Source organism: Diplotaxodon limnothrissa, linkage group LG19 (assembly GCF_057381915.1).
Source record: "Diplotaxodon limnothrissa isolate DT_005_m linkage group LG19, D_limnothrissa_male_GT1.1, whole genome shotgun sequence".
Taxonomy (NCBI): Eukaryota; Metazoa; Chordata; class Actinopteri; order Cichliformes; family Cichlidae; genus Diplotaxodon; species Diplotaxodon limnothrissa.
Window position 1 is genome coordinate 10,647,809 of NC_140614.1, and position 27,326 is coordinate 10,675,134.

At 47.4% G+C, this 27,326-nt stretch overlaps 1 protein-coding gene across 3 annotated transcripts; it reads left to right on the top strand.

The window, feature by feature from the left end:
- The first annotated feature begins 958 nt into the window (after positions 1 to 958).
- Positions 959 to 27,286, top strand: LOC146611756 (protein PALS1-like). Of its 3 annotated transcripts, none has more exons than XM_085342746.1 (17): positions 959 to 1,123; positions 12,474 to 12,806; positions 13,316 to 13,487; positions 13,771 to 13,871; positions 15,326 to 15,433; positions 17,167 to 17,244; positions 17,381 to 17,521; positions 17,692 to 17,853; positions 17,966 to 18,043; positions 18,144 to 18,327; positions 18,940 to 19,008; positions 19,110 to 19,181; positions 19,293 to 19,460; positions 19,759 to 19,848; positions 20,133 to 20,245; positions 25,558 to 25,668; positions 25,782 to 27,286. In XM_085342746.1, the coding sequence occupies exons 2-17, from the start codon at positions 12,627 to 12,629 to the stop codon at positions 25,956 to 25,958; spliced, it is 2,004 nt and encodes a 667-aa protein (XP_085198872.1). In that variant the 5' UTR covers positions 959 to 1,123; positions 12,474 to 12,626; the 3' UTR covers positions 25,959 to 27,286. The 3 variants fall into 3 exon arrangements, with proteins under 3 accessions (XP_085198872.1, XP_085198871.1, XP_085198873.1); XM_085342745.1 differs by having other exon boundaries at positions 12,503 to 12,806; XM_085342747.1 differs by lacking the exon at positions 19,759 to 19,848 and having other exon boundaries at positions 12,503 to 12,806.
- Positions 27,287 to 27,326: the final 40 nt, after the last annotated feature.

A 27,326-nucleotide genomic window follows, 5' to 3' on the forward strand; every position in this document is an offset into this window, starting at 1 on the left:
CCCTGAGAAGGCTCCATCGCCTCTGCTTTCAAACCTGGATCTCTGAATCTCCAGGAGCAGCAGTGCCTCAGTGCTGTGGTAGAACTGAAGGGTTTCAAACGGTTTGTCGGGTAAGGCGGTGCCAAACCATCGACGCTCTGAGAAACAAATAATAGATTGTTAAACTGGATCTGAAATGCACTGGGAAGGCTAGAACAACAAAATGATCAAACCCATGGAGACCATTCAAGTGTAGAACACATGACTGTCTCAGTTACAATCCAATAATCTATTTGGGTACATTTGATGTACAATAGGACTTTTATTTTGGAAGTCTGTGGTATTTGTCATTATTTCTCTGAGTGAGCACGACCACCATTCTCTGAGCCAGACTGGGTGCCAAAAAGTGATTTACTGAATCTGCAGCTTTTATCCCACCTGTCCGCACATTCTCATCGAATTACATTCCTCACAGTGAGTCACTGATGATGCACGAAGATAATCACAGCAGGCAGAAGTTAAACACAGCACAGCTGACTGAACAGATCACATTTATGAGTGATGTCATGAAACTGACATCACTCAGAGTAAACAACGAGCGAGGTAGAGGATAACTTTATTTTCCCCGTGTGGTTGTTTGAAGCAGACAGCAGTCCAACGAGCTGCATACATCCAAGACAGGGTACGGAAGACTATGACTTGTACTCACCTGAAGACTTTAAATAACTCTTTATTTATTTATGATCAGAACCCCCCATGTTGGTGTTCTTGGCCCCCTGTTAAAAATCCTGGGGAAGCCCCTGCTTTACTTTTAACGCTAACCTCGCTGTGCTGCATTCCATGTAGCGGCGTGTCTCATTGGCTGACACCAAATTCCTTTCATAGGCGCGTCCAATCAGCGTCACCGTGTTATCTAGCTGGTGGCTCGCTGGCCCCGCCCCCTCTCTGGAGCTGGGAATGACAGTGAGGAAGAGGAGGGGAGGTCTCCGGTGGTGTCCGAGCAGCAACTTTGCCAGAGAAACGGAGAATCACCGACAGAAAGTCCGCGAAGCGAGTGGCGGATAGGGCTCAGAGCGGTGCTGTGACCCGGCAATTTCCCGGGGGATTGAGTTGTGAGACAGAGGCCGAGGTCGCGCTGAAGCAGGTGAGGCTTCCAGCGCTTTCTGTTCGCTCTCAAGTGGCTTTGTTATCAACAGGTGCCGCTAGCAGCTAGCAGCTAACGCTAGGCTCGAATAAAGTGCGTTTCTCCGAGCAGGGCGGCTCGCTGACGGGCCAAACCGACCCAGGTGTCCGAGTTTAGGCCGTGAACGGAGCCGGTCCGCCCCGGAGCCCTGTCGCTCGGGTGAGAGAAGCAGGAAAACGCAGAGAGGCTCGAGAGTGAGCTAAGGTTAGCCAGCTGTCAGTGAGACAAACTCCAGGCTGGGGGAGAGGTACCTGCATACACCGCTCAGCTTATCTTTATTTCAGTTATTCCACCTCAGCAGCGACTAAAAGCGCCATTTTTACTAAAACGCCGCCGCGTAGTCCTGCTGAAGTTAACCTGAGTGCTGGACAACCTGTCAAACTACAGGAAGCTGTATTTACAGTGAGCTTCTTATTTCCTTGTACAGAGAAATAAAGCGTTAATTTCCTGTTCCCTGCCGCTCCCCGTGACTGCCGTGGAAGGAAATGTGTTTTTGAATGGAGCGTTATCAGGTCCGAGATTACCGAGGACTCAGTGGCAGTGGGCGGCTCGGATTCAAACCTTCAGTCGGTGTGAGGGACAAGCCCAGCCCGGCCTCCTCACGCAGTCCTCTCAGCGTTTGGGGTTTCTTTATTTTTTCTCTCTTGTTTGTTTGTTTTTACCCCGCATATATGTTCCCAGTCATGTTTTGTGCGCTTTTTTTTGGGCTTTATTCTTCAATTATTTGTTGTTTTTTTTTAAAACAAACAAACATGTGTGACGGGCATTCAGTAAATAGTTACTTTTTTCCTAATCTGTTTTTGAATTTCTTTGCTTTTATTTTTTGCCCCACAATTTTATTAATTCTTTTTTGGTAAATTGATTTTTTTTAAGTTTACATTTTCCTCATAAATATTTGTACATTTTAGTCATTTTTGGAGGGAATTTTTTGGGATCTTTTTGTGTTTTATTTTACATTTTTTAAAGTAACGTTTTTTGTCAATATTTGAATTTTTTCCATTTTTTATTATTTTGATGTTTGAGTTTAGAAAAAGTCATACCTTTATGAAAAAACGAATTAATTCATGGTATGTGTTTCTTGTAAATTTGTAGTTCTCTGCTCTTGTTTTGGGGGATTTCTGTCCTAAATATTTGAGTTTCTTGTGAATGTGGGCGGTGTTAAGATGTGACCCCGCCCTCCCAGCAGCATGTCGCCCTTCACTGTGAGTCGCTGCATTATTATTAGACTATTTTCAGCGTGACCTTGTGCTGGTTTGTCTCACTGCTGTGGACAGAGTCGTGGTTCTGCAGTTTCAGCAGATAAAATTTGGAGAAGTTTACCTGTTTAATGTTTACCTGCGTTTGCCTTCCAATCAGACATGTCTGTGGGCGGGGCATTGCTCCAGAGAGAGTGGTGGCTCCATCAAAGCAGAGTCGCAATATTTTAAATTTTACTTGTTCATTTATTATTTTTTAATAGCCTTTATTGGATGGAGACAGACAGGAGGCACAGTGGGGGGGGTCGGACTCATACCCGGCTTCCTGGCCATGGATCACACGGTCGCCAGCTCACCCTCTGAGTAAACTGGTGCCCAGAATTCATTTATCTGATTGAATTTCTGTGAATAAAGTTACGATGCAGTTGCTGTGAATGTTGAGTCTTACAAAGAGCGTAGTTTGGATGCGAGCGCAGGTCCCACTAAAGGGCGTCACGCCCTCACGCCACCATCACAGGGTCTGTCTGGGAGATCTCAGTCAGACGAGGAGCCGCTGGAGGTCCCCCGTGCTCCTCCTGTGCCTCCTCACACTGTGGAGCGGATGCTGGTCTGGTCCCGGCGTCTACTCCTCCTGATGCTGCTGGCAGACGCAGCAGGTGTGGAGGAGCTGCATTACCTGTGCAGCATGAACGGGTTGCAGCAGGCACGAGGACACAGAACACTCCCCTTCCTTGTTGCTGCCGCTCTGATCACACCTGTGCGGGTGAGACAGAATTTGTCACCTTTCAGTGTGAGCTGTTCACAGGGCAGCCGGCTCTCGGGTGCTAGATGTTTCATCTGATGACATCAGGACTGCCTTGGAGTCCCACGGCGTGGTGAAGTGACCGCGGTCGGTGGCTGGTTGGATGTGACTCATTGCTGCATCTGCAGTTTCCTGCACATGGTCACGGTTCAGCTGCACATGCGTGTCTGGCGTGTTTGTGGAAAGTTTTCTCACCTGTAAGAGTTTCACATCAGGGCTCCAGACTCTGAGTGCTCTCCACCTTTAAGATGCAGCTCCCCTTGCTGTGTGTTCGGCTCTCAGACCTCAGACCCAAATGAAGAGATAAGATGAGTGAGGCTCTGCAGGAGAAGTGAGTTTTCTCTGAGAACTACTAGTGTTTATCTTTTTGGAGAAGGAACCATTGGACTTGTTTTGTATTTTTCTGATTTATTTTGAAGTCAAAGCTTTCCCTGAAGCTCGTCTTTGTTGTCCTTAATAAGGCTGGTGTTATCTGTGAGGGTGCTGTGGAAGTCAGGTTGGGTGCCTGTGTTTGGTTTCCTCGTCAGCGGATGTAGGTTTGCGGATGTAGGTTTGCTTCTGCAGCACAGAAAGAAAGCTGCAGGTGTTGTGCGAGCTGGATGTGGAGGGTCATTGGCTGAATTTCAGAGAGCGGTGGGAGCCTCACTTTACCATCCACGCAGAGCCCTGGTGAAGCAGTGAGGTGAGGACGGGGCTGAGGGCGTCCGGCCAAAGAGAGACAGACGTCCTCTGTTCTCAGGAATGCTCGCTCGCTCGCTCGCTCGCTTCTTCTCCGGCCTGATTGGGGGGCTCGTGCCGGGGCAGATTGGTCACTGCTGTCTGATTTGGTCCATTTGCGTCCTCAGGCAGTGGGACGTTGCTGAAGTCCAGGTGTGTATGAGGACTGAGTTTAGTCCTTTCCATGCTTATGTTTTTTTTTTTAAATATTTTACAAAATTTCCTTATTTAATCTGCCAGAGAACAGCACCTTCTACTTTTACTTCACCGGACAGTCTGATTGCTTTTATTTTGAAAGATCCAGCCCTTCCTGTCTCATGCTTCCTTTCTCACAAACACGGCCTTGCTGACCAGTCTGTCCTGCTCAGGTGAGCTGGTTAGTTAGTGGTTTAGGAACCAGTTCTCCACCTGTTGCAGGTTCTGGTTCTGGTGCAGGACCTCCAGACTAGAACCAGGACTACATCACCAGCTGCAGTCCAGTGCAGAGGTGGAGGACTTCGTCCGCAGGATGAGAGCCTTAGTAGGGAAGCAGCAAAGAGACGTGACAGGAAGGGCTGGGAACTTTCAGAATAAGAGCCAGGACGTTGCTCTCCAGTCAACCGATCAGATTTTGTGAGAGAACGTGAAAGGCTGTTAGAGGCTGGGGTGTTTCTGGAGGGTGGGGGAGGAATCGGTGTCACGTTCAACATGTTTAAATCCACTTGCGTGTCCATGACTCAGATGAGACTATCTTTCAGTTTGACGGGCTTTTGTTGCTCACATAAAATAATTGAAGCTGTTTTTGTTCCGTTTCAGTGTGTCCACCCTCCACTCCCTCCTCTCTGTTTTCCTGTCTGGTACAGGCTGGTACAGCTCTGTGTGTGTGTGTGTGTGTGTGTGTGTGTGTGTGTGAGAGACAAAACTCATTCACACATAAAGTTCTGAGAACAGCGGGTGGAGGAAGGTGGATGGGAGGGGCTATTATCAGGATTGTTATTGATTGTTTATCTTGATCAAGTCACATGATCAGTAACATAAAACAAACTTGGATTAATCCTGTCGCTGCAGTCTGTCAGATTAAACGTTGGACTGGTTGCTTCTGGGAACAATCTCGTGTTGGTTGTGTGAGCTCGTCTTTGTCATAGTTGTGTAATTGTCTCGGTGAGACAAATGTCTCTTCAGTCTCTGAGGAAGACAAACTGCTAACACACCGATGACTTGACCTCTGTGTTTTTACAACCACTGGAGGCCAAATGTGAATGATGACAGTGAAACGTGCCCAGAGGGCGGCGTGCGACAGGACGGGTGGCGTGTTGAGTTAGAACATGCCCTTTCTGATGGTTTGAGGGCAGCAATCCAGCAGGAAACGGCTTCAAGTCCTGATCAGCTTCAGGCTTTTCCAGCCAAACTGGGTTTCAAACCAAGCTCCACCCCTTTCCCCGCAAACCAAAACACTCAGCAGGAGGGCTCGTCCACTCTTCCTCACCCCCTCAGCTGATTCTCTTCAAGCACTGACTTTTTCTTTCTGCTGTAGGTCAAACACCTGCAGTCGTACCGGTCTTTAATGAAGCCATCAGTTTTACGCTCCCGGAGTCACGTTTGCTACAGGAAACCTCACAAAGTGCGTTCTGAGTAACGGTCAAAGGCTGGTGTCAGCCTGTGGGAGAGGTGCGTGCTCACCGTGAGTGGGAGCACATGCATCCACAGACCAGGATCATCTTCATCTGCTGAATTTTGTAAATCTGTCAGGTGTCTCTGAGGCGGTTAGGCGGAAACTGTTTCTCTTTTTATTCAGTCAAACCTGTGATTTCACTGAATTAGACAACGTGAGCGCTCAGTGCAGCTCCTCGGACGTGTAGGTTTCTGAAGACTCAGGTCGGGACGCCGTGCAGTCAGAGATGGAGCCGGGCGCTTGATGGAGCGGCTCGGGGCTGCAGTGCATGTGTGAAACCCGATGAATGAGTTGGTCCGTGTGATTCATGAGTGCACAGAGCTGTTTGTGGTCCAGGAAGCTGAATCCAGCGAACTGTCTGCAAACCCTAAGCTTTGAGTATCAACTGATACTCGAGTACTTGTCTGACTGCAGCGGTCGTTAGTACTCAGGTGTGTTTACCTGGACACACAGTTGAGGACAGATTTCACATATTTAATTCTGTAAGCAGAGCCTTGCTGGTTATTGTGTTTGCACTCCTGTCACTGTAAACGTAGATGACCTCTGCGAATATTAAAGATGATGGGGGGGCTGAGAGCGGGGGTCAGGCTTTGGTTGCATATCTCAAGATTATTTTGTGTGTATGTAACAGTGTGTGCCTGTAAACGAGCACGTGCCCTCATCAGGTCGGTGTGTTTGTGCACAGCTCAGAGACGAGAGCTGAAAGTGTGGATCAATGTTTGAATCCCGGCTCTGTGTTTTTGGGACACGCTCCCTTCCCCCATCACAGGAATGCTGTTCCCAGGCTGCCTGGCATTCTTCACTGTGCATCATGGGCCGTGTGTGTCACAGTTAACATACAAACACGTTATTGTGTTACTGAGATAAGGCCTCCATCCGTCTGTTTATTTTTACCATCTCTCTCTCTCTCTTTTTTGTTTTCCATTCGTCGTTACCTCACTCGCTCTCTGCCTCCCCTGTTTCCTGACCTGAGCGCCGGCCCTCGTCCCTCCCACCTACCCGGACCACCCGGCTGCAGACAAAGCCATTGTTGTTATGGTTACGTGTATGGAGTGGGCGGCGGTCTTGGTATTGTTGCCTTTGAACTAATGACCGAGCTTCATCTGGCGCTGCTGTTAACCCGCTGCACCTGTCACTAAACCAGCTGTTTGTGTCCCGCACATCTGGCTGAATGTGCGGCAGCGAGAAGGTTCCCATTGTGACATTAAAATGCTGTGATGGTGAAACAGGTGTGTCATGTGAGTGTCCTTACTTCCTTTTTAAAGTGATCCTGCTGTGCTTCCTTAGCTCCACCCTGATGAAAAGCTGCTGAGTGTTACCTGGTTGGCGTCACGCCTTCATAAATGTATTCGGTTTCCTGTGACCTGTCAGTTAGGGCTGCCACAAACGATTATTTTGATAGTCGACTAATCAGATCATCATCCATTGGACGTAAAACGTACAGCTTATTGCACCAGCAGCATCTGCTCTTATAGAACTATCATTAGCTTACAGCTTTAAGTGTTTAAGGTGCTAACTAAAAATAAAGACAAGATGGTAGTTTATTAAATTTTAATGAAATTTGCACTAGAGCAGGGCGATATGGCCAAAAATATTTATCACGATATATATTTGAAAATTTGCGATAACGATATAACTGACGATATAATTGATGCGAGACAAAATACAACTCCACAACATTACTAGCGCAAAAAGACAACCTTCCATTTATTTTCATGTAAACAAGAAGCTGGTTTTTATGTACATTAAAGCTTTATAAAAATGTAACAGTGCAAATGCAAATTCCTTGCTGAAAGTTTAACCCAAAGGCATTTCCAGTAGAAATGGGCTGACATATCCTGAGCATAACCGTGTATAATATCCACTGAAGTTAAAAAGAGGTGCTTTGCAACATTAAACTGCAGTGTGCAGTACGCATTTTTCAGACCATAAGGTGCACGGGATTATAAGGCACATTAAGCGAAACAAAGCAGTCAGATAAATCAAACTTTATTAAACTCATTCTTCTTGCTTCCTCCACTTCTGTACCATTGATTCATTAATGTTGAATTCTCTGGCAGCTGCTCTATTCCCATGTTGTTGCAGTATATTAATGACTAACCTCGTATTGTGGATGGATCATCTCAGTTGTTCTCCTGACTGAAGTTTGGTCCGTTTACAGCATCCTGCCATGCGATTGCATTTGTCTCTAACCATGAGGAACCTTCAAGTTAACTTTTATAAGTGGGAAAAGTGTTAGTGTTCGTCCTCCAGCTTCACTGTTTATGTTATGCTAACATTGCTGTGTCGCTAGCGATCACATAGCACATCATTGTATACCAGCTAGCCCAACTTCAGTAACCCTACAAACGTCACTGCTGTTTAGTTTCCTGTCTTCATTTATGTTGGAAGTGATAGCAGAGCTGTACGTTTGATTTTTTTCAGAAATCTCTCAGTCAGAACATGCAATATCATGCTTAGGTAACTAGCGAAACTAGCGAGCTAACTTCCGCTAGCTTCCTGCTAACTTCTAACTCCGTTAAATGTAATAACTTTTGTTTTCATGGATGCCTGGAAGTTAAACTTTATAGTTACACCTGGTAAAGCAGCAATGCTGATCGTTTTATTAAAGATGAAAGAATTTAGAGAGTTTTTAACTCTCAGTGATGCTGCAGTGTTCGTTTGACCTGAAGCATACGGAGTTTAGGACCCAGATTACTCCCATCTTAGTCCGACAAATACGACAATAACGACGGCCGCTTGCATGTTCAGCAAAAAATGTGCTTTGTTGTGTATCTGACGGACAAACACCAAACCAGTTCCACATCACGGAAGTTGCACCATTTTTACAAACCAATTCTGGTTCATCTGTTTCACTCAAAAATCGGCCATGTGCGTATGAAAACAAAGGCACTGCGCATGCGCGTTTTACTCCCAGTCTATCGCGATATTTCATTTTCCTATCGTTGCCTAACATTATACCGGTATAGAGATTGACAGACCACGTGACTTTCGCGCATTGCATGCCATGAACTCGTGACAAAACAATCCAAGTACCGCATCAAACGCAAGCATTTGCAGCTAGTGATGGGATTTCCGGCTCTTTTTAGAGATCCGGCTCTTTCGGTTCGGCTCACTAAAAAGAGCCGGCTCTTTCGGCTCCGAACCGGCTCTTCGGGTTGTTTTGTTGCTTTAATTAATTATTAACAATAATATAAAATTATGCACAAAAGGAATTACTAACGTAAAAACAAGTGGTTTTATTTATATATGTTTATATATAAATATATGCAGTGGCCCCTAGAGACAAAACACGTACAAACTCCAAAACACATTTCTAGCATGAACTGAACTTCCAAAACAGAGCTACTAGATCACTTAAATTACACAATTGAAAGCATGTGTGTATTGTTTGTGTATTTATACACAGGCACTCATATATATTCAAATAATTAAAAAAAAAAAAAGTTCATTTACCTGTTACTACCACACACCAAATCCGGTCGTTGGTACTTGCTGGCTTGTGTAGCCACAAGATAACAAAAGCTCAACACTGCGCCTAGCATCCTGGAGCACTTCTGTTGTCTTTTGTACGTGTTTTGGAGTTTTTACGTGTTTTGGAGTTTGTACGTGTTTTGGAGTTTGTACATGCTTCAGAGTTCGTACTTGATTTGAAGTTTGTATGTGCTTTGTCTCTAGGGGCCACCTTAAATATACTTTTATTTATTCTCTCCACATAAAATGCAATAAATAAATCATATAATACAAAAATCAACTATTCACATTTCAACTTTTAACTATTTAAATTTTCAGCTTTTTCCTTTTACAAATTTAAAGTGAAAACAACACAAAACACTGCAAGACATAACACAATTAAATATAAATTATAATATGAAAACAAAAAGAACATGCACATTCTCTGTCATATGGACCTGCATGAATAAACTTTCTGAATCCTTTATCACCTGCAACCGAAAATAGCTGTGGATGATTACTATACCTTTCTAATGTGACGTTGTTGTCCCTGGCTCTCTTTCTCTCTCTCTCCCTCTGGCTCTGATCCTGTGCTACTGAGTGTAACTACTGCCCCTCCCCCCTCTGCCCAGCGTAAAGCACAAGGCTGGCGTGCAGAGTGAAGCGGAAAAAAAGTGCGAGAGAGAGGGTGAGAGAAGAAAAAAAAATACAACCCACGTGACGGCTCGCGATAAGGAGCCGGCTCGCGTCGTTCACGTCAAAGAGTCGGCTCTAAGAGCCATTTCGTTCGCGAACGACCCATCACTATTTGCAGCACCGCAAAACGTTCATTCTTCGGTTCCAATAAATTCTTGCTTTTTCTTTGCCCCCCAAAAAGGTATGTACAAAACGAAGGAGAACAATGCCGGTCCGTACAAAGACAGACTTGATGAAAAGTCAAAGAAAAGATACGAGGAAAAAAATCAAACCAGTGAAAGGGTCAGACCCTTACGAGCACACAAAGGGACAAAAGACGTCAGCGTGCTGCCCAACTTTCACCACGCTCATATTTATAATTATACGCTTCTTGGAGTGAGTGCATACACTCATGAAGTTTAGTAACTTCAGGTCACTGCAACAAGCCCAGGTACAGTTTACCGACGAATGGGTACAGGACCTTGAAATGCACCGTGTAGAAAGAAAGACCATCGTACCTATCATAAGTTTACCAGTCTCACAAATCGTCGTCATAAATACACATTCGCTAACAGTTTATTAATAGGACCTTTTGAGCTCAACGGTAATTAATTAGTAGTGGAAATAATTTCTGGTACCCATCACAGAAATGTAGCAGTGACAATAATATTGTATGCTGTAATCGTACTGGGCAATTAGTGATACAAAACAACTGTTTTATCCTGTGAATAAAAGTATATGTTTTTGTCAGTGTACCATGGTAATAACAGAAGCGAAACACAATATTGTGTCAGGATAATTCACTATTTATGCACAATAAACAAAGGAGCATAGCGCGACAATTTCTGTTCAGCGCCAGACTTGCTTGTAACCTATATCACCAATTATGTTAAGAAAAATGACGCATTAACTACTACAGCAGACTGACCTGTGTGGAAATGCTTGGAGCAGACTAACCTGTGAGCTGGAGTGTTCTGGGACGTTATATTTGGTCTTTGAATGGCTGCAATCCAGGCCACTCTTTGTTACTTCGGAAACATGGCTCGAACAATTTCTCTTCAACGACGTAATCCGATAACAACCGATCTCTTTACCCGTCGGCTTCCCGTGGCTGTCATGCGACCGGCTATTGCAGTTAATAATACAACAGCTTCTTACCATTTTTTGTGTTTCTTTTTATCGCTGTATAACTGATTTCAATTGAAAGCCTACGTGCGCTAGTACCTCTTGCCACGAGTTCCCAGAATTCTTTGCGGTTTTACCCCTGAGTGACGTCACATTTTCAATCTCTATTACCGTGAACGGTATAATATGGCCCAGCCCTAATTTGCAGATTGTTTCGGTGAAGTTTAATAAACTCCTTGCTATCTAAAATATAACAGGACACCGGAGTAAATTCTGGAGCATCTCACACTTCTGATAATCAGCTGTCTGCTTGACGTTTATTCAGCTGTGTAAAAACTATAACTTTAATCTCAGCCAAACCGATTTACTCAGGAACAAATAAAACACTTTAAAAAAAAAAAAAAAAAAAAAAAAGCCAAACAATAACATTTTTAAGTTATCTAAGTGACTCATATATGTTTAACCTGAGTAGCGAAAGACGGCGGTGGGTTTGAAGCCGGGAGTCCGGTGTTCTCACGGCTCTGGTGAGCCTTGCCCCCGGCTAGCTATCAAGCTAGTGGGTAACAAACGTCTCCGAAAACGCTTTTGCAAATATGTGGTGTCTTGATAAACTGAGCAGATATTTGAGGTTTACACAGCTACATTCCCTGAAAATATGTTAAACGTTTATTTTATGACCCAGAAAGAATAATAAGAGTAATATTAAAACTAACTAGCTGCTGCCATTGTTGGAAACTGAGCTGGGCTGCGCTATGAATTCGGGGTTTAACGGCAGCTGGCATCCTTGTACATGCAGTGCTGCCGTCTTCTGTCTCAGTCCGTTATTACACTCTTAAATCCTACTACTTATTCCTGCGTCTTTTGGGATCTTACAAAGCTTCAAACGACATCAGTTAAATCAGTCATCGACGATTTTAATAGTCAACGTAATCGTGACTAGTCGACTAATTGTGGCAGCCCTACTGTCAGCAGATGTAGGGCTGTGCGATATGACAAAAATGCCATATCCCAATATAAGACATTTATCGTTCTGACAACGATATAAATCACAAAAATGTAACATTTTCTGTAAATTCTGTGAATCTCGGGCAGCTCGACTTGCGTTTAGTTTTTCCAGCTGTGCGTCTTTTACCTGGATTTGAGTGTTTTAACCGATGCATGAAACGATACATTTTTAGACATAAGTTGTAACGGCCGCCGTTGTCTTTCAAAGTTTGAGTCCAAGGTTGATTTTTTTTTTTTTTTTTTTTTTTTTTTTTTAGCACATCAGGGTTTTTTTTTTTGCTTCTCCTCCGTAAACTCTCTGCATGCTCTTTCACGTGATTCAGTTTATTTTGAAAAGTCTCAACGGGATCTTGAGCTTTATTGTGAAAGGTTTACGTGGAAAACAAAACAAGCGGACTGCGGAGCCACGTGATAGTTTTACCGTCATTGTTGCTAACGACAACACGTAAAAACAGGCGCTTGTCCGTCCGTAGTGTGGTTATATTAAATATAAGCGAAAGAGAGAACTTTAATAAAGCCGCTACCATCAAAACCATGAAAAAATATTGCTGTAAAGTTTATTTTCTGACTCCATGAAACAAACGATAGCGTAATAGGAAACGATAGACGTTTTTATATCCGATATATATCGTTATATCGAAACAGCCCTAAGCAGACTCATCTGCCTCATCTGCTCCTTCAACCCAGGTGACCTTGTGTGTCTGCTTCCTGCACAGGTGACGGTGTCATGGCTGCCTTCTTCACCGACTTACCCTCCTAAACATCTCAGGAACATAACCATCGTAGAAACTGCCCGTCTGAGGAATCGAATCAAACGCACACAGTACAAGACGTGCGTGCATGCGAGGGATGACGACCTCCCATCTGAATGGCCATGTTGCTGGAGAGGGAGGAGGAGATGAAGAGGCGAGGGGAGGACAGCAGCACCGAGAAATGGCCGTGGACTGTCCGGGAGACCTGGGCAGCCGAACGCTGCCTCTGCGACGCTCCGCTCAGCTGGAGAGGATACGACAGCATCAGGTACGACACAGAGACACCTGCGTGGGTGGGGCCTTTATCGTCAGGTGTTCCGTTTGGGGCTGTGCATGTTTCACTGTGACAGGTTTTGTGTAACGACAGTGGGATGAAAGCACGCCTGAGCGAACCCTCGGAGGCTCAGGTTAGTTCCTGCAAACACATCTCTGATAATTTAGTGCAGGAAACTTCACTAAGTGCATTGTGGGTAAACTTTCAGGCTGATTTGAGCGTGTGGGGGAGGTGTTGGCTCAGAATGAGCTGCAGCCAACACGAGGTTTAGTTTCCTCGAGTGGGCGTGGGATTGCTCCGGCTGATTTTTCAGTCCTGAGCATCGTCAGGTTTTACCTGATGTGGGTTTCATTTACATAACACACTCACGTGGGCTTTTAGCACAGAGCCAATCACAGCTCAGCGTGCACAGGTCGGTGCAGAGGACGCCATGTGTGCTCTGATGCATGAGGAATATGGAGGGCCTCCTGTGTAACTTCCTCTGCTCTGTGTTTGTGTGTCAGGAGGACCTTCGGCGTCGTAGAGAAGAGGAGGGTCGGCAGCTGGATCTGAACGCCTCACTCAGACTCAGGAACCTCTCCCAGAATCCCTACAGCGGGATCGACAACCCCACATTCCTGCAAGACACACCGCAGCTGCCAGCGCTCAGCAGCCAGCACACACACGCGCTGCTGGGTAACACACACACACAGCCGTTATTACTGTGCAGATCTGAGGGGTCAAAGGGTGAGGAGGTGGAAGTTAAAGAGATGCTGACAGCGTTGAAAAATGAGGAAAGTGAACAAGAATGTCAGACGCCAGTCAGGGAGGGAATTCCTCAGGGAGGGAGTGAAGCACCCGACTTAATTAAGAGTTTGTTTGTTGGGCGGCAGCGCTGACACACACAGGAGGACACACTGTTCGTCTGAGGTCAGCTATGTGTGTGCTTGCTTTGAACACGTGTGCTCTGTCTCTGCAGAGTTGGAGGAGCTGCTGCTGTCGCTGAAGCAGGTCCGGGGCAGCCTGTCGGACCAGCAGAGTCACAATGACATCGAGTTGGTCCTCGCTCTGCTGAACAAGGTAATATTAGCGAGCGAGGCCTCGGCCCGCTGTGTAATTGTGGCTTCTTTGTGAGACTCTGCGGTCAAAGACTCGTCACTGCTGTCTGAGCTGCAGCTTTGTGGTCCCGGACACTTCGAGGCGGGGCTCTCTCCTGACCCAGGGCAACTTTTAGCTGCTGGGTCCGGTCCTGATGCGCGGTGAGAGACCCTCGGGCTGGTGGTGACTCTGCAGACGCTCTCACATGGTGCAGGTGTGCACTGACTGTGTTTGTGTGCTTTTCTGAGCAGCAAACAAACACAGACCTGGCAAACCGCACGTTTCAGTGCACGAAACCGGAAGAAGGAAAAGGCTCGCCGTCGCAGCGTCAGCCTCGGGTTGCACTGGCGTTTGAAAGCTGTCACTCAGCAGGGTGACACCTGCAGTGTGATTGGTTTCTAACAGAGCTTTAATCCAAAATCATCCTTCAGTGGGCCTGTAAAGTGGTCATCGTGACGCCGTCTGCCTGCCGCTCTGTTGCACTTAAAGCTGCAGAAACATGGAGACGTGAGGTTTTTAAAATCCGCTCAGAGCGTTAATCTTTGTCACAAAGCCGTGTGGAGTCATGTGGCTGTTTTCAGCCAGTCAGATGCATGAAAGAGCGCATTCCTGCGATGCTTTGGAGTCAAAGTCGACCCTCCTGAGTCGTGCTTCAGAGCCTCGCTGCTGCCTGAAGCCATTCGCCCACATAGAGACGTCTGAGTGGTTTTTGCTCTGCTGAAGGTTTGTTTTATTTCTGCCACACGGATTAGTGCAGGACTTCCTGTGAGCTCATTAAAATAAACTGTACTGATCATTTGAGGAAACTCGCGCTCTGATTGGACTCATATTTCCTCACAGTCATGAGCTGAACCGAGGGTTTGTTTTCACAGCGTCACTCTGCAGCTACGCAGCAGTTTGAGCTGCGTTTAATGAGCAGAGCCACGCTGTCTCTGCTTCACAGGTTTTTATCTGAATCATTCTTTTCTCTTCTGGTGACATAAACTGACTTCCAGCATGAAGCAGACCTGATGCAGAGCAGCCTGTAGCTTTACTGTAGCGTCTGTTGTTACCTGTGCAAAATGTCTCACCTGTAGCTCAGGCGATAAACGAGCGTCTCTTTAAAAAGTGCTGATGTGTGGTGATGCAGCATTAATCTCATTATTATGATAAAGTTCATGTGGAAATCGACTGTTGCGAGCTCTGAGGATACCGAGGTCTTCCTCCAGAAGCTCGGCCATCTTTATGCTGACTCTGAGCCCTCGACTCGCCGTCCACCTGAGTGACCTGTCGGTGGGTTAACAGTCAGAGGTCAGCACTTCAGTCATAAAACTGGAGCTTTTGCTGAGTGTGAACTCGGTTTGTGAGGATTTAAATCAGCTTTTGACTCAGCGCAGCGTCGAGTGGGAATAAATGACAGCTCGGAGTCGCTGACGTCTTTGTTTTTCTCTCTGCAGTCGGACTTCCAGTCGGCGCTGAAGATCCACAATGCCGTGGCCAGCAGCATGCACCGACCGTCTCCGCCGTACCCCAACACGCAGCAGGCGCTTCCACTCGCCATGGAGGTAACACACCTGCGGTAATGGAGCAGAAAGTTTAGCTTCATCAGTCTGGATGTGAGCTAAACACTTAAAGCTGGTCTTTAATAGTCGATCCTTTGTTATTTCTCACCTCTTTGTGCTGCAGATCAAACTGAGTTAGTGGTTGTCTGTCCAAAGCTGCTGTGAAGGGGCAGCACAGCGGGGACACGTTCACTGTAGTATGTTTGTAGAGCTGCAGTAGGTCACACACTGTTTCCTGCAGGACCATTTTCAATTCACCAACATCGTTCATGATCTTTCTTTTCCTTTGCAGTCACACAGGTGATTGGTCAAAGCAACACCTGATCGATTCACTGCAGGTGAATCGATCAGGTGTTGCTTTGACCAAACTAACACAAACTCAGCTGAAACAACCCAGTTTAACCAAACTCAGCTAATCCAAACCTACAAAAATGTTGTATGTCGGACTCGTCCAGCTGCTCCACGATGTTCTGCCTGATGTCTGTGTCTCATCCACATTTGTCCTGGGATCAAACTTGTGTGGTTCCCTTTCCCACTGAGCCCACAGTCTTCCTGAGGGGCGGGGTCTGGTTCATCACACCGTCGGTCACTCGGGAGTTTTCTTGCATGCTGCGAAAGCGAGGCTAAGCTCGGTGCTGGGGTTTGCGCTCCTCGGGCCTCGTTTCAGAGGCAACTCATTAAAAGCAGCACACCATCCATGTTGGCGTCTCCGCCCCCGCCCTGCGTTTGGCTTCCAGAATCAAAGAGAAAAGAAGAGCTGGCGTGCACGCTGTCCTCACAAACATGCTGTTTCTTCATCAGGAACGAAGCAGAAACGTGCTGCAGCAGTGCAGGAGGACTGTTTCAGTGCAGCACACCGCTGTTCACGTCAGAGATCTGCCTTTGATCTTTAATACAACAGAAATATGAGCGTGAGAACCGATCTGTTAAAGTCCTTACTCACTGCTCGTGCACTTACCCAAAGTTTCCTCCTCTTCTTCTTCTGTTCTTCCTCACGTCACCCCAACGCTGATCAATCAGCTCTGTGTGTGTACTTACTGTACACACACAGAGCAGACGTGTAACAGCACCACAGCAAGGCCTCTATGAAGGAAAACACGGGTGTGTTTTTGTCTGTCCGTCCATTTTCTTATGGCTGGGTCGCGGGGGCAGCAGCCCAGACCTCCCTCTCCCCAGCCACCTCCTCCAGCTTGTCCTGGAGAACACCAAGGCGTTCCCAGGCCAGCCCAGTAATGTAATCTCTCCAGCGCGTCATGTCCCTGCCCCGGGGCCACCATCCGGTGGGACACGCCCGGAACACCTCACCCAGGAGGCATCCTTGTCAGACGCCTGAACCACCTCAGCTGGCTCCTTTCAATGTGGAGGAGCAGCGGCTCTACTCTGAGCCCCTCCCGGATGGCCAAACTTCTCACCCTATCTCTAAGGGAGAGGCCGGCCACCCTTCGGAGGAAGCTCATTTTTGCCGCCTGTATCCACGATCTCGTCCTTTGGGTCACACCCACAGCTGGTGACCATAGGTGAGGGTAGGGACGTAGATCCACCAGTAAATTTAGAGCTTTTACACTCCGCTCTCTCTTCACCACGACAGACCGGTGCAGCGCCCGCATCCCTGCAGCCGCAGCACCAATATGTCTGTTTTTGTCATTAAACATGACCAAAGTTTCTAATAATGTAAAAAATACGGTTGGACATGTGACAGGAAGTGATCAGAGCGGGGGTGTCTGCTGCTGTTTCAGGTCAGGAACCTCCTGCAGGCGTGTCACAATAAAGAAGGCCTGGAGCTGCACAGCCTGCTCTCAGACACACATCTGCAGGTACACACACACCTACACTCGTTTCCATGTCCCCACAAAGATGTCTAAACATTTACAGTCACACACAGATTTCTCAGTCTGTGTGTGTGTGTGTGTGTGTGTGTGTGTGTGTGTGTGTGTGTGTGCGCGTGCGCAGTCGTTGCTTCTGACCCATGACAGCATAGCAGAGATGGAGATGCAGCTGGAGCCGCTGCCCGCCGAGGGCGAGATGCTGACGCAGTGGGGAGGAGAGACCGTGAAGATTGTTCGCATCGAGAAGGCCCGAGACATCCCTCTGGTACACACACACACACACACACACGTTTGAGTCCAGATTTGACCCATTTTAATTACATGTGAAATCTGAGGGCTGGGAAACAGTCGAGCTCTGTTCAAAGCGACAACAACATCCTGGTGTTTGATGCCAGGACTCCGTGGCTGTGATGAAATGCATGGTTTGCTCTGCAGGGGGCGACGGTGCGGAATGAAATGGACAGCGTGGTGATCAGTCGGATCGTTCGCGGCGGCGCCGCTGAACGAAGCGGGCTTCTGTCTGAAGGAGACGAAATCCTGGAGATTAACGGCATCGAGATCCGAGGCAAAGACGTCAACCAGGTGTTTGACATCCTGGTGAGTGTTTCACGTACGAGCGCAGGTTGGACTCCGGCTGAGCGTCGTCTGTGAGCTCAGGCGCTTTCACGTCAGTGGTTGGAGATGATTTTGTGTCTTTGTGTCTAAACAGGCCGACATGCACGGCCTCCTGACCTTCGTGCTGATTCCCAGCAATCAGAGCAAACCTCCTCCCGTCAAAGAGAGTGTGGTGAGTGCTGCGATATGAGAGGAACGCCTCGTTCCCGACGCGCTGAAGTGATGAGGGTGGAAGCCTTCCTCTGACCCCATGACTCTGCTCCGCTCCTCAGGTCCACGTGAAGGCTCATTTCGACTACGACCCCTCGGACGACCCCTACGTGCCGTGCAGAGAGCTCGGCTTGTCCTTCCAGAAGGGAGATATCCTGCACATCATCAGCCAGTCCGACCCCAACTGGTGGCAGGCGTACCGGGACGGAGACGAGGATAACCAGCCGCTCGCCGGCCTGGTGCCAGGTACGGCGGTCTGACGGCCGGAGGTTTTTTATCTTAAGGGTTTGAAGAATGCTGCACGGTGTGAGCGCGCTCAGAGCGTTTGATTTGGATAACAGAAAGCAGATTAGCAGCAACCTTTGACCTCCGTGACCTCTGTGATCACGTGACCGTTGGGACGGTTACTCGTGGCTTCCCTGTGTTGACTTCACACCAAACAGGAAGTGACATTTCACCTCGTGTTCAGTGCCACCTTCTTACCCCCCTCAGTCCTAAGGTCCAGCTGCCCTCAGAGGGCGTCAGTAAGCTCCGCCTTTGTTTCCAGTTGCCCGTGGCATCAGCAGAATTCCAGCTGATGTGCTTTTCCAGTTGTTCCTGGATGATCCCGGCCAGATGATGTCAGATCCTGGGGTCTACCCCATCTGAGCGTGCTCAGAACTCCTGCAAAGGGAGAAATGCTGCGCTCGCGCAGAGGTGAGCGTGGGCTCACCTCTGTTTGTTTTCATACGTTGGACTGAAACATTTCCTCGTGTTTGGCGTGATCGTGTTTTCCCTGAGGTCAGCTGTTCAACATTTGGAGGAAAACTCGGTTTGTTCTCGTGTCAGCTGAGCAGCTCTCTGCTTCTGTCTCCACAGGGAAGAGTTTCCAGCAGCAGAGAGAAGCCATGAAGCAAACCATAGAAGAAGACGAGCCCGAGAAGTCCGGTCGGTCCCTGCTTCGCCCACGTTATGACCTCATTGCTGTAAAAACCCGTGTGGGGTTAGAGGTCATGTGACTCGTGCACTGAAGTGGTGTCTGTTTGCAGGGAAGCTCTGGTGTGGGAAGAAGAACAAGAGGAAGAGGAAGAAGCTGCTGTACAACCCTCACAGGAACGACGGTGCGTCAGTCTGTCCCTAAACTCTGACAGGCAGCGAGGAGGCGGAGCCTCAGCTCCTGCTCTACCCTCACTCAAACTCCAGATGTCTCTTTTTCTTGTCTTTTGCTCCAGATCTCGATAATGAAGAAATTCTCACCTATGAGGAGATGGCGCTGTACCACCAGCCGGCCAATAGGAAGCGGCCAATTGCTCTGATTGGTCCGAGCGGCTGTGGGCAGGAACAGCTCAGGCAGCGGCTGCTCAACAGTGAACCAGAGCGCTTCGCTGGAGCTGTGCCTCGTAAGGATGTGTGTGTGTGTGTGTGTGTGTGTGTGTGTGTGTGTGTGTGTGTGCACGTGTGTGTGTGTGCGCACGCGTGTGTGTGTGCGTGTGTGTGCACGTGTGTGTGTGTGTGCACGTGTGTGTGCACGTGTGTGTGTGTGCGCACGCGTGTGTGTGTGTGCACGTGTGTGTGTGCGTGTGTGTGCACGTGTGTGTGTGTGTGCGCACGCGTGTGTGTGTGTGCGCACGCGTGTGTGTATAAACTAACTCTGTGTGTGTGTGTGTGTGTGTGTGTGTGTGTGTGTGTGTGTCGTAGACACGACGCGGAGCCGTCGCGAGGGCGAGCAGAGCGGTCGGGACTATCACTTTGTTTCTCGGCAGACCTTCGAGGCTGAGCTGGCGGCTGGTGAGACGTTTAAATCTGAGAATATTCGTGAGGACGTCGTACAAATGTGCTCGATTTAAAGTTAGAAGTGTTTAAACGTCCTAAAGTGCAGCTGCATCAGAGGAGAGCAGGGTGACGAGCGTGTCCCAAACATGCTGAGGCAGAAATATGGCGCTCTGATGTAATACCAGTTTGTACCACAAGGTGGCGTCAGTGCTTTATTTAAACTGCAGCCTGTGAGGCTCAGGGTGTCTGGAGGTCTTTAACCTCCTGTTGGTGTGAAATGAGTTGTTTTTGTGTTTCAGGGAAGCTGATCGAGTCCGGAGAGTTCGAGAAGAATCTGTACGGGACGAGTACGGACTCAGTGAGACAGGTCATCAACACCGGGAAAATCTGCGTGCTGTGTCTGCACACACAGGTGTGTATGTGAACACACACAGGTGTGTATGTGAGCGCGCACACAGACATGTTTCTGCTGTATTGAACGGTCCTGCAGGGTGTAAACTGTAAGCAGAGCTGCATGCTTTGTGTTTGCTGTCAGACGATCAGGCTGGATTAATGTGGCAGGAGGCGGGGTCAGTGTGAGCGCTTTCATTGGAGGAAACGCTGATGTGTGGCCTGTGTGTGTTCTTACTAAAGCAGCAGTGAAGGGGCGAGTGGGGAGCTGCGATTGGTCCACCTGCTGCTTGTGTTTTTATGTTGGCTGGGACTTCAGCAGAATCTTAATAATTGCAGTCTGAAGATGATGATCAGCTGATCCACGTGCTGACTTCAGAGCTCTCAGGCCCACGTCATGCTGCCTCCACCTGTAGCACAGCTGCAGCACTGCTTTTATCTGCACTGGGTCTCAAACTGATTTTACTGGAGAGGCTGAAGCAGAGTTTAAATATGAGGAGCAGCTGATTCCAGCTGTGTTATTCTTATTGATCTCATCTTAAGATGAGGCCAGCTCCCAAACTGCGTCTGAAGAACACGAGCTGTGCTGCTTCAGTGTGAAATGTCACAGGTGTGTGTTTTCTGCTGAAAACTGAGTGATGAATGAGTGTGAGGTTAGTGCAGAGCCTGCAGACAGTCACATTTGCATGAAATAAACTGAGTCTAATCAGATGAAGTTCTTTGCAGCTTTCAGACTTTATTCAGAAAATCAGACACATGAATGTTTTCAGCATTTCAACAGAATTGAAATCATCAGCTTAACAGTTTGGAAACAAATCATGTTGGAGAAGCTTCCTGTGTTCTGTCACTCAGGATGTGGCTTCAGGGATGATGTCGGACAGCTTGATGTTAAACTCTGTGCTGCTGTCACTGTGAGACTCGTTTCTTTGCAGCCATGCTTGGGTCTGATGAAGGCTGCTTTTTGCTGGCTGCACTTTAAATACAGTTACCATTAAATACGTTCTGTTCTGGGAAACATCTGATACACTCAAAAGTATTGCCTGGTCTGTAACACCGGAATATATTCGCATAACCGATCTTTTCTGCAAGGGCTTTGAGAGAATTTTCTAACTGATCATCATTAAAAAAGGGAATACCCTGTTTATTAAGGGGTCTGTATGGTTGTGTAAACACGAGGGCATGCTGTGGCCAGTTTGTCATCGGTGTAATCAATTCCAAAATGTTTTCTAAAGGTTCGTTTGGGTTTGCACATCTGTGTGCACATGGAGAGAGGTATGTGTACAGAAGCAAAAAGCTCTTTTCGTATTTGTTGCTCCACGCATTCTTAATGTGTTCCAAAACGAGGCGTTCAGCGTGGATATACCCACTGGGCTTTTCTATATAAATGTCGTCTGTCCACATTGCGTTTTGGTCCATTCTATCCAGGGGGATGTTCACAGCAGCACAGAACTGCCCAAATTCTAAATTCCTGCCAAAGAAAGGACATTTCTAGTTTGTGAAGAAAACAGAATAATCCAGAGGTTACCTGTGAGGATACTCACATGATTAAATTGATAATCTGAGGCAGCTTGTTCTCAATCCCTTGATCCAGACTGGTTCCAGCTGACAGCAGCAGGGCCAACACGGTCCAGGACAGGACACACCTCTGCACACCTGACATGATGTAAACTGCACACCTGCACAGGTCACATTGGTGTTGTTACAGCTCAGCACACAGTGATCTCTCTGCTAAAGCTTCCTCCACGCTGAGGGACAGAATCAGACTCACCTGATGAGCCGGAGTCGAAGCGTCTCACCTGTGGAGTGGGGTTGTCGTTTGGTGACTGAGGCTCAGTGTGGCGGCTCGAGGGTTTTATAACGGGCGCGCTGACGCGTCTCAGCGGCTCCTCTGTCCAAAAACCAGGTAACATGTAAATGTTTCTGAGTTACATTAACATTATCTCCTCTTCATGGAAATGAAAACAAACAGTCTCCAACGGTTCTTGGGAGGACTTTACAGGTGATAAAGTAGAAGGACTGGAGTTGGATGGTGCATCAGAGGACACCGAGTGAATGAGGCCGTTACTCTGCCATCTTTAACCTGCAGCTCTGACACAAATGCTTCCTCCAAACCACGCCGAGTAGTTCCTGATTCCAGCTGTGAGACACATCCCAACCTGAAGCCTGACCAAGTTCATGTGTACAGAGTTGCAGCTCCAATAAATCACGTTTTTAAAGAGGAAGCTAAACACGAGGAACTCTGAAAATGAGAGACGATTAATGTGGCACTGTCACTAAAACCTTGGAATCATTCACGTCTTTGATTTTAAAATCCTCTGAGTGTGTACTGAGGCAGAACGAGGTGGATGTGCCCAGGTTCAGTTTTATGCTTTCCACAATCCTTTGAGAGAGGACTGCGTCATGCTTTCTTTCAGCTTGTATATGAAGGTCAAAGTTCGAAGCAGTGTTTTCAGAAAGTAGTCTATCCCAAAGGTCTGCGCATCCAAACACAAGGACGATTCTGTGATAGCCTGGATGGAGCTGAGCCCTGAGAACATTGCAAATGTAATAAATTAGCACAAAGTGCATCAGTTTACCTGACGTCCTGTGAATGCACCGTTGGACCTCACCATGCCGCTCAGAGTTGAGCTTCTGTGCTTCCATGATGAAGATCATTCTGCTTATCTGGGTTCCAATCACAGTGACAACAGTAACCATCGAAGCCCAGACCTGCCTCACCCGCCCACCTCCTCCAGCTCGTCCTGGGGTCACAGAGTCGTCCCCGGGCTGCTGTTAGATACAAGCTGTGTCCCAAAACGTCGGCTTCATCCTCCTGAGGACCCGGCCTTCGCGGTCTACGTGGGCCGGGTCCTTCGAAGACTGAGAAGGCCGGAAGTGCGACGCTGTGAAATTGGATGGTCGAGCCTTCCGATTAGCGTCACCTCTGTCTCGGTGGAGTCTTCTCCTTGCTGTCTAAAATATAACAGGACACTGGAGTAAACTCTCGACCGTCTCACACTTCTGATAATCAGCTGTCTACTTGACATTTATTCAGCTGTGTAAAAACTATAACTTTAATCTCAGCCAAACAGATTTACTCAGGAACAAATAAAACACTTAAAAAAAAAGCCAAACAATAACATTTTTAAGTTATCTAAGTGACTTACAGTGGGGCAAAAAAGTATTTAGTCAGCCACCGATTGTGCAAGTTCCCCCACCTAAAATGATGACAGAGGTCAGTAATTTGCACCAGAGGTACACTTCAACTGTGAGAGACAGAATGTGAAAAAAAAATCCATAAATCCACATGGTAGGATTTGTAAAGAATTTATTCGTAAATTAGGGTGGAAAATAAGTATTTGGTCACCTCAAACAAGGAAAATCTCTGGCTCTCACAGACCTGTAACGTCTCCTGTAAGAAGCTTTTCTGTCCCCCACTCGTTACCTGTATGAATGGCACCTGTTTGAACTCATCATCTGTATAAAAGACTCCTGTCCACAGCCTCAAACAGTCAGACTCCAAACTCCGCCATGGCCAAGACCAAAGAGCTTTCGAAGGACACCAGGAAAAGTATTGTAGACCTGCACCAGACTGGGAAGAGTGAATCTACAATAGGCAAGCAGCTTGGTGTGAAAAAATCAACTGTGGGAGCAATCATCAGAAAATGGAAGACATACAAGACCACTGATAATCTCCCTCGATCTGGGGCTCCACGCAAGATCTCATCCCGTGGGGTCAAAATGATCATGAGAACGGTGAGCAAAGATCCCAGAACCACACGGGGGGACCTGGTGAATGACCTGCAGAGAGCTGGGACCAAAGTAACAAAGGTCACCATCAGTAACACACTACAACGGCAGAGAATCAAATCCCGCAGTGCCAGACGTGTTCCGCTGCTGAAGCCAGTGCATGTCCAGGCCCGTCTGAAGTTTGCCAGAGAGCACATGGATGATACAGCAGAGGATTGGGAGAATGTCATGTGGTCAGATGAAACCAAAGTAGAACTTTTTGGTATAAACTCAACTCGTCGTGTTTGGAGGAAGAAGAATACTGAGTTGCATCCCAAGAACACAATACCTACTGTGAAGCATGGGGGTGGAAACATCATGCTATGGGGCTGTTTTTCTGCCAAGGGGACAGGACGACTGATCCGTGTTAAGGACAGAATGAATGGGGCCATGTATCGTGAGATTTTGAGCCAAAACCTCCTTCCATCAGTGAGAACTTTGAAGATGAAACGCGGCTGGGTCTTCCAACATGACAATGATCCAAAACACACCACCCGGGCAACAAAGGAGTGGCTCCGTAAGAAGCATTTGGAAGTCCTGGAGTGGCCTAGCCAGTCTCCAGATCTCAACCCCATAGAAAATCTGTGGCGTGAGTTGAAAGTCCGTGTTGCTCGGCGACAGCCCCAAAACATCACTGCTCTCGAGAAGATCTGCATGGAGGAATGGGCCAAAATACCAGCTACTGTGTGTGCAAACCTGGTAAAGACCTATAGTAAACGTTTGACCTCTGTTATTGCCAACAAAGGTTATGTTACAAAGTATTGAGTTGTATTTTTGTTATTGACCAAATACTTATTTTCCACCCTGATTTACGAATAAATTCTTTACAAATCCTACCATGTGGATTCATGGATTTCTTTTTTCACATTCTGTCTCTCACAGTTGAAGTGTACCTCTGGTGCAAATTACTGACCTCTGTCATCATTTTAAGTGGGGGAACTTGCACAATCGGTGGCTGACTAAATACTTTTTGGCCCACTGTACTTCCTCTCCTCCACCTGGGTCAGCAGCTTGTCCCTGACCTGGAGTGGCCACTCCACCCTTTCCTGCTGAGGACAGTGGGCTGAGACTCGGAGGTGCTGATCCCCTCCTGATGCAGCCAACAGGACCACGTCTGCTTTGAAGGCTCAGCAGCAGCTCCAGCACTCAGAGGACAGGGGTTACGTTTCTGACTCTGCTGATTGAGATAAAGGCACAGACACAGGGAGAGTGTCAGACAGCTGCCTCGGAGGCTCTCCATGCAAATAACAGCTCATCATCATGTCCACTGATGATCCACGTTACACAAGCTGCACTCATCACAAACGGACCTCATTTGCACTGCGGTGCAGGTGATCCTGATAAACAGACACTGAAGTATGAATGTGAGCTGTTCAGATGCTGCAGGTCCTCAGAGCAGCTCAGCTTTGAGCCAGCGAGCTAATGGGAGCTCTGTGGAGGTGACCGGGTACACCTGCAGGAAGCCATGGTGTTCATACCTGGGAACACCTGTGCTGGAGAGCTTTCTCCACTGTTTGCTTGTTTATACATGACATAGAGTGTGTGTCTGTCTGTGTGTGTTTCCAGGCTCTGAAGGTGCTGAGGAGTTCAGACTTGAAGCCTTACATAATCTTCATAGCTCCGCCCTCCCAGGAACGACTTCGAGCTTTATTGGCTAAAGAAAACAAGAACCCCAAGGTGCTCGTCCGTTTACGTTTGCCCATCAGCTGTGTTTATGCATGTGTGTCTCAGTACTGACGTGTGTGTGTGTGTGTGTGTGTGTGTGTGTGTGTGTGTGTGTGTGTGTGTAGCCCGAGGAGCTGCGTGACATCATCGAGAAGGCGCGTGAGATGGAGCAGGGCTGCGGTCACCTGTTCGACTCCATCATCGTGAACACGGATCAGGACAAAGCTTTCACCGAGCTGCTGAGACTCATCAACAAGCTGGACACGGAGCCGCAGTGGGTGCCCTGCTCCTGGCTGCGCTGAACGAACACACACGCACACACACACACACTGAGCTAGGGGGTGGCGTCAGGACAGAAATCATCTGAGATTTTGAATCAAACTGGATCATAACTGTTCGTGTTTGTTATTAAGGGCAGAACGAGGCCTGCTGAGCAACAATAAAATCATAATCGACTAACGAGACGGAGTAACGTCACAACGAGCTCAAATTATTTCTGTTATCTTAGTGGGAACATGAACAATCTGGTCTCTGACCAATAAAAATGAGTCTCGGCATTAAGCTCCTCCTCCTCCCCGCAGCACCTCAGTGTCCCAGCAGGGGGCGGGCCTCACAGCCTGTAGTGTCGCTGCCGCTCGATTGGTTCACATTTCGGCGTGTTTCTGTCCTCGCTCGTGGTCACGTGCAGACGGAGTTGTTCACTCACATTTTTGGAGATGCAGAGCTCTGTGCCCCGCCCCACTGAGGCATTCTGGGATACCTGAGGGCGAGCAGGCTTGGAACAGTGAGTTTAAAATCCTTTTTTTTTTTTTCCACGACACAAACGTAAACTTTTGACCTTTTGACCTTCTGCTCACTTTGTTCTCGTTTTTAAACGTTTTGCTGGAATATTTATTGTGTAAATCGACACTGATGTCGCTGCATTAAAAACTTTATCTTGGAAAGATTCTGAACGTCTTTCCAGCTTTATTCTGAAAGTCTCAGATGTTTGTTTCCTGTCGCTGACTCTGAATCAGTTTTTGAACACACTCTGACGTCAGACTGTTTCGGGATGTCGTGTTTTTCTTGGAGTCGTGTTCGTGTTGGACCTCGCCGCCGTCGGCACCGCCTCGTCATCATTTCGTTTGTTTTTAATGTTTGTTTTTATTTGTTGTAAACACACCCACCTGTCCAGGTGAGACTCCTCAGGAGGAAATGTGAAGCTCAAACACTTTGGCTGCTGACTCCGCCCCCTCGGCCGGGCTGAGAGCACAGACTTCCTGTCTGACTGACTTTTACTGCACTTATGATTGTTTTTGTATCAGCTGATACTGTTTGACCTTTGACCTGGCGGCCTGTGTGTGTGTGTGTGAGAGACTCTGAGCTGAAGTAGAGACTCTGTATCATCACTGTAGAGCTTTTATATATTTGTAATATTCAAAATAGATTTATGAATACCAGAATGCACCAATAGGAGTGCAACTTTCTCGCCCTCATCCCCTGCTATTGGTCCAGGAGGAAGAACAAGAGGGGGGCGGGGCTAGCTGTACTGAATGTAATTGATTCCACTTCCTGTTTCTCACTTCCTCCTGAGAGAAAACTTTTTGTATGAATATTCACCACAAAGACACGAATAATGAATAAAATAGATCATCAGTAGAAAATAAACCTGTTTGTTTTTATTCAAACTT

Coding starts and splice junctions, on each gene's coding strand:
- LOC146611756 (XM_085342746.1), top strand. CDS start 12,627: ATGCGAGGGATGACGACCTCCCATCTGAATGGCCATGTTGCTGGAGAG. Junction 12,807..13,315: donor AGAGGATACGACAGCATCAG/GTACGACACAGA, acceptor TTTGTGTGTCAG/GAGGACCTTCGGCGTCGTAG. Junction 19,009..19,109: donor AGACGAGCCCGAGAAGTCCG/GTCGGTCCCTGC, acceptor GTCTGTTTGCAG/GGAAGCTCTGGTGTGGGAAG.